The sequence below is a fragment of the Camelina sativa genome, chromosome 18 (genome assembly GCF_030686135.1).
Source record: "Camelina sativa cultivar CO46 ecotype springtype chromosome 18, ASM3068613v1".
NCBI lineage: Eukaryota > Viridiplantae > Streptophyta > Magnoliopsida > Brassicales > Brassicaceae > Camelina > Camelina sativa.
This window is the reverse complement of record NC_141897.1, coordinates 6,355,272-6,361,956: the sequence shown is the minus strand read 5'-3', so window position 1 is coordinate 6,361,956 and position 6,685 is coordinate 6,355,272. Positions and strand designations below refer to the sequence as shown.

The window sequence follows — 6,685 nt, the reverse complement described above, 5'->3', positions numbered from 1 at the left end:
GGAGAGATCCATGGATTCCGGATATTAGACCACGTCCTGCCAATGGTCGGGGACGACTCTGGTTACCGAGCTTGATGGTGAACCACTTAATTAATCCTGTCACGAAGGATTGGCACTTGCCTACTCTAGAAGAGTTTCTGGATCCGGGGGATATACCGATTATTCGGCGTATGTCGGTCAGTAAGGTCCAGCAACGGGATCGGTTAGTATGGCATTTTACCAAGTCAGGGAAGTATACGGTTAAATCAGGTTATAGATTAGCCAGAGAACTGATGACGGAAGTCGAATACGGACCAACATGTATGGCCCTCAGGGCCCAGGTGTGGAAGCTGGATGTTCCCCCAAAGGTCCAACATTTTTTCTGGCAGATTGCGTCGGGCACCCTCCCAGTGCTCGAACGACTTGCGTATAGGGGTATCCGGTGTGATACACTCTGCAAACGGTGTGGGGCTGCACCAGAAACTATCAATCATGCTCTCTTTGAGTGCCCTCGCTCGCTCGATGTTTGGGAGTTGTCCCTAGTTTCGTTAGTCCCCGATGGCTTTCCATTTGCTTCAATTTATGCAAATTTAGACTTTATTTTTTGGCGGGCAGCCTCTCAGTCGGGGGATTCGGATGTAGCTAATCGTCTTCCTTGGATACTTTGGACATTATGGAAAGATAGGAATAAAAAAGTTTTTCAGGGGTTACAGGCCGAGCCGACGGAAATTCTACACCAGGCGAATAATGATAAATTACTATGGGAAGAAGCAAAATCCTATTCGGATAGGTATTTGCATACTACGCCTCTGGTGGAGGATAGGGGAGCGTTTCCTCGATGTCAGATTGATGGTTCTTGGAAAGGGTCAGATGCTATGCAGGGTCTAGGATGGTGGTGTTGTAGTGATGATGATGCGACTCTCCTTTTGGGAGCACGGAGTCAGAGATGCGGTCCTACATCCTTACATGCAGAGCTACAAGCCTTGATTTGGGCTATGGAGTCACTCTTGGCGGCTGGAGTTGGATGTCAAAGCTTTGAGACAGACTGTGCAGAATTGGTGGCGATGGTGCAGACGCCTGACGATTGGCCATCTTTTTCGAACCTGTTAGAGGAGTTTCTTGTGCTCAGACCATGCTTTTCCTCGTTCTCCCTGATCAGGATCTCTAGAGAGCTCAATGTAAGGGCAGATTGTCTAGCCCGTTCTTCAAGATTGCTTTCCTCTGAAATTTCCTTTGTAAACTCTTTTCCTCCGGTTTGGGCAACCAATCTTGGAGTTATTTTTTAATTTGATTAATGTTTGGTTGAAAAAAAAAAAAAAAAAAAGAAATGTATCTGATACCGGAAAATACTTGTTCACCTCATCTTTTTCGCTTAATCAAATTATGTTCACCTCATTATTAAATTCTAATATGTAAGATTATATGTTGGTTTGGATTTATAAATAGATTTATATTTTATAATTAAACGATATGATATGTCAATTTGGATTTATAAAAAAGATTTAGAACTTAAATTTTATAAATAAATAAGATTATATGTTATAAAAGAAGATTTTACAACAATTAAACAAAATTATATATCAGTTTCGTTTAATAAATGAGGAATAAAATTTTAAAATTAGGGTTTTGATTTTACAACTAAACCAGCTAAAATTTCACATACTCATTTCAATTTTATATGCGAAAAATGCAAACAAAGCAGTTACATTCAAACGCAAACATAAAAGAAACATGAGCCATGACATAGATTGACATGATCTAATTGCATTTTTACATAAACGTTTCTTTTATGTGGGGTTTGATCAAAACCAATGTCTTCATACCATCCCACAACTATAACATTATATTCTACTTGCAAAATAATCACGAAATAGCCTAGCCCGTGCTTCATAGACTGATACAGTTTATAAGGTATAAAGATGTAGAGACTGTTTTGTTGGAGCAAAAGGTGTTAAAAGCTCAGTGACAAAAAAATGAGAAAAGGTTTACCGAAACAAATCAACAATCAGTCAACCTTGCATTTGTAGACGCAAGCTGTTATGGTCAGTACAACACCAATGATCAATCCTAATAACGCCATTGCCAAGACTGTTGAAAAAACCAAACAATGTCTATGTCAGTACTCTGCAGCAGCATTTCTTTCACCCGAACCAGAGTAATAATACCAGTAAGGAAGAATGACATACCAGCAGTGGTGAAGTAGATGAGAACTGCCAATCGGTATCTGGTTGTTCCTGGTAAATCGATTTCGAGAGTACAATGTCGTTGGGACTTTCCCTTTGCAGTTGGATCTGTCAAGATATTTGGCCCTCGTGGTTGTAGTTCAGGTAGAGAAACATTTGTGCCTAGTACTGCGTGTCCGTTGACATCCCTGACCTCGAGCCTTATGGTAACCGGATTTGCATTCCAATCTATCGATATTGCTCCGAAGTTTTGTTGCCCTGCATGTAATTATAAGATATTGTGACCAATGTAAGCCTCCAAGGGAGTGTCATTGCTACTCTGTTATATAAACAAGATGATAATGTGCAATCTTTTCTATCTGTTATTAGTTAAACGTAAATCGACTGGATAGATGATAATAACCAATACATGAAAACACTATCCTCGTTGCAATTCACCCAAACCAGAGACACCTAACTAAATGAAAGACTCTCGACTGGATAGATGATAATAACCATGAAAGCAGCTAACGAAGCTGCTTTCAAACCTACTCACAACAGCTACAATCTGCTATATTCAGTCCTAGGCTAGTTAAGGTTTCAGCAGCTGTGCTTTTTATAGTAGACTCACTGTGTCTTTGCTTATAAATAGATCTTTTGGAAAGTTAAAAAGACACGGATAGCAATGTAAAATACTTCAGAAAAAAAAAAAAAAAAAAAAAGATTAACGGAATCAGTTGAGAATAATACCGTATGTACATGATTTGAATTTGCACTTTTCATTGATAACTCTCATCGTGCTTGGTGTATACCAGAAAAGAAGCCTAATGATGGGGCGCAAGGTGTAAGGGATAACTTTCTCAACATATTGTACTAGACCACTAGAGGTGACATCATATAACGGGTACCCAACAGAACAATCATATCTAGTGATTTCTCCAAAATGTACATCTCCACTAATGAATATAACTCCATTTCTCTGTAACATCAAAGCAGCGAAGAATTAGCTCGCAAACAAGGAAAGACGAAAACTGACAGTTGGAAAAAAGTACTATCAACAATCCCCATACCTTAGTGTCTGATATCAGTTGGAAAAGACGTTTTCTTTCCTTTGGAAAACGACCCCATGATTCCATATAAAAGAGAGGTCCAGTGGTAGCAGATATATTTGATATCACCTTGAAAAATCAAGAAACCATTTTAATGGATGATAAATTCTAGATGGAATTAAGACACACTCAGCTTCATCAAGTAAAACAGAACACAAAATACCTGAACGGAAGATCCTATTATAGTGATTTCGCTAAGCGGACCTCTCAGTTCATTTTCGAGCCATCCCCACTGTGTATCACCCAAGATACTCCCGTCACTTCGCAAAGGGTCTCTATGATATCTAGTATCTAAAACTATAACCTGAAAAGAGGGAAAATTTTCAGTAGAATTACATACAAACTCTTCTTCACTAAAATCTTCACAAAAGAAGACAGGAACCTTGACTTTACGGTTAGGTGGACCATAAGTATAAGATGCATAAACACCAGCTTGCTTTCTCCTAGGACTATCAAGAGGCTCATCTAAGAAATCAAGCATGAGTTTTTGGTTACGGACTTTATGATCAAACTCTTTTCCAGCGTCATTCAAGCCGTAATCATGATCATCCCAAGTTCCAATAACCTTGGCATTTCTATGAAGACGAGAATAGCCAGGAGTAGCCTTGGCTATGGCGTATCTTGATTTCATTTCTTCCTCTGAAGAAGGTATAAACCTCGGTGTGTTCCTCCACGGCCCAAAGGTTCTCTCTTTCCCAATAACTTTAAGTGGTCTTTTGATATCTCCATAGATGTTATCACCCAACCAAATAAACAGTTGTGGATCGAACTTGTTTATTGCATCCCATATTGGCTAACCATATTAAAAACAAAAACAAAAAAAATCACTTACAGAGTCCTAACATATATAAGAGAATCCAATTCGAGTCCTAACACATAAAAATTGCGAACCAAGAGGGAAATGTTACGATTGGTTTACCTGTGGAGCGCTTTGATTAGCACATGAACCGAAAGCAATACGAGTGATTGAAGACTCTTGTGCTGCAATGGCGGTCGTAAAGAGCAACGAAAATAACCAGAAGGAGGAGAGGTGGTTCATGACGACGTGGTGGGATTTGGGAATAAAGGAGAAAGCAACCATGGAAAAGAGGAATGAATCTTCAAGTTTTGTGCCCTCGCCGCAGATTCAATTCCGGCGATTTTCCAGTTACCGTTGGGAATTTTGATACTAAATTAAACTTTCTTTTTAGGTTTTCACAGAATTTTTCTAGTTTCTTCTGGTAGCTTGCTTTACATTAAAATACCATTATTTTTTTTTTTTTTTTTTTTGCTTCCTATGAATTTTCTATCTTCTGGGTGATGTGGCTCTCTTCTTTATGGCACTGTTGGTTTTAAGTATGGGAAATAATATATCTTTGTATAAATCTCTTTGCAACAATAAATAAATAAAAATTTGAAAAAAATCTCATAGTCCTATCAAAATAAAAATGTAGACTAGTTAACATATGCAATAGTTTAGATTTTTTAAAGTAAATAAACAAATATCTACTATATATATTACAAGATTAAAAAATTAAAATAGTATGTATTTAATGCTATTAAAAAAAAAAGAATCAGTTAAAACATTTGTTGTTTAGCATAAATAATTGTTTGAAATCATTTATGAAAAATTATTTTGAATAATAAAAAATGATTGTAGTACCTCTAATTGACTTTATTTCCTGTTATATATGATGAGGGACAAACACTTGTGTATGTTTTGAAGTATGTAATCTTAATGAATTATATATGTTTGAAATTAAGAAAAAAAAAAAAAATCTACATAACAACAAAAGAATCTTATCATAAAAAAAAGGAAGAAATATACTATATAGAACATGTTTAATTTGTAGTGTGTTAAATACATATGGATCAGATGAGACACAAATATACAAGGGCAATTGTCATAAATACCACTAAAATATGTTTTTATTCCAAAAATACCACAAATTAGTTTTTTTCCCAAAAATACCACTAAAATGTAATTTTTTTTCAAAAATACCACATAATTGAACTAAAATTCTAATACTAAAAATTAATTCCTAAATTTTAAATACTAAACCTTATTGCTAAAAACTATATCCTAAAACTAAATGTGTCAACCCAAACATAAAAAAAAAAATTACATCATTAAAAATCAATTTTTTGTGTTTGTGGTAATTTTGGAATAAAATACTTTTGTGATATTTTTGAAAAAAAAAACTAAAATGTGGTATTTTTGGAAAAAAAAATTTAGTGGTATTTAAAGGAATTTCTGTAAACAAAGGAATAAGAACTCAAAAGGATAATAATAATTAAATGAAAAGAATTTGAAGTAAGCAATTTCTCTAGATAAAAGAAAACAAAAAGGCCAAATCCCCATATATGTATCAATCATAACGCATCATCAGAACAAACTCGTCGAAACTGAGAACTCCATCATCATTCTGATCAAACCCACGAATCATACCCTTACAAGCATCAACGGTACACGACTCGCCGAGCCGACTCAACGTCCTCCGTAAACTCGCAGCCGTGATAAACTCTTCCCCTTCCATCACATACATCCCAAACGCCTCTCTCAGCTCCTTCCTCCTCTCTTCATCACTACCATCATCACCTTCCATAAGCTTCAAAAACTCACCAAAGTCAATAAACCCGTCTCCGTCAACGTCAGAAATCTTAACCACCTCCTCTGCCTCACGTGAAGACAACGAGCCGCCTAAGAGACTAACGCAGCTCTGTAGCTCCTCCCCGGAGATTTTACCGTCAGAGTTTGAATCCATATAGTCAAACACGGTTCTCAGCTCGTCCACGTTTAACGAGCTGCTTCCGCTACTGCTGCTGGTTCTTGCTTCATCTTCAAGCGTTCTTGAAGATTCTGACTTCCTCTTGGAATATTTCTTGTACAATCTTGACAATGGAGATTTCTGGTTCTTAGAAAGACTCATTTTCTTGATTTGAATATAAATCTTGAATACTAAATGGTTCGATAAAGATTCGTTTAAAGATGGTAGGTTATATATAAAGATGAGTATGTGAATGCGTGTATGTATAAATAGGTGGGGAGATTCTTGATTGTCCGACGGTTAAAACACGGTTTTGAAAACTTTGGAGAATTATTTAAAGGTAGAGGCGGTTGCGCGGTGGTGGCCGGGAAGTTTCCTCCGCAATGAGTGATGGTGAGGAAAGGTCAAGTTGACAACGACTAAGGGTAGTTTGGTAATAATGATATACAGCTTCCCCTACGTTACGTATATTGTGATGTAATATGGACAACATATAAATAAAGGGTTTGAATGGTAACTGCACTCAAGGCGGCCAAATCCATCTGCGGTTTGGATCGTTCCATTTTTAAGGCGAACTACAGATTACTACGGACTAACTCAATTTGTATGCAAAATTGGTCTGTAGTTGGTCCATTGCGGTCTTGTCTCTGCTTTATTTAGATTGCACCACTGCAGACTATATTTGCTG

At 36.9% G+C, this 6,685-nt stretch overlaps 2 protein-coding genes across 2 annotated transcripts; both read right to left on the bottom strand.

Moving 5' to 3' along the window:
* Window positions 1–1,700: 1,700 nt before the first annotated feature.
* Window positions 1,701–4,714, bottom strand: LOC104760734 (uncharacterized). Its single transcript, XM_010483692.2, has 7 exons — window positions 4,170–4,714; window positions 3,633–4,043; window positions 3,414–3,554; window positions 3,212–3,319; window positions 2,892–3,120; window positions 2,166–2,420; window positions 1,701–2,067 (listed from the first exon to the last, which is right to left on the bottom strand). Exons 1-7 carry the CDS (start codon window positions 4,329–4,331, stop codon window positions 1,985–1,987), a joined length of 1,389 nt encoding a protein of 462 aa, XP_010481994.2. The 5' UTR covers window positions 4,332–4,714; the 3' UTR covers window positions 1,701–1,984.
* A 730-nt stretch (window positions 4,715–5,444) lies between these two features.
* Window positions 5,445–6,513, bottom strand: LOC104760733 (calcium-binding protein CML37). Its single transcript, XM_010483690.3, has one exon. It carries the CDS (start codon window positions 6,157–6,159, stop codon window positions 5,599–5,601), a length of 561 nt encoding a protein of 186 aa, XP_010481992.1. The 5' UTR covers window positions 6,160–6,513; the 3' UTR covers window positions 5,445–5,598.
* Window positions 6,514–6,685: the final 172 nt, after the last annotated feature.

What these genes read in the sequence shown, in the direction of transcription:
- LOC104760734 (XM_010483692.2), bottom strand. Translation starts at nt 4,331, where the DNA reads ATGGTTGCTTTCTCCTTTATTCCCAAATCCCACCACGTCGTCATGAAC. An exon ending in CTAATCAAAGCGCTCCACAG is followed by an intron (nt 4,044 to 4,169) that starts GTAAACCAATCG and finishes TAATATGGTTAG; the next exon opens with CCAATATGGGATGCAATAAA. An exon ending in CACCTAACCGTAAAGTCAAG is followed by an intron (nt 3,555 to 3,632) that starts GTTCCTGTCTTC and finishes CCCTCTTTTCAG; the next exon opens with GTTATAGTTTTAGATACTAG.
- LOC104760733 (XM_010483690.3), bottom strand. Translation starts at nt 6,159, where the DNA reads ATGAGTCTTTCTAAGAACCAGAAATCTCCATTGTCAAGATTGTACAAG.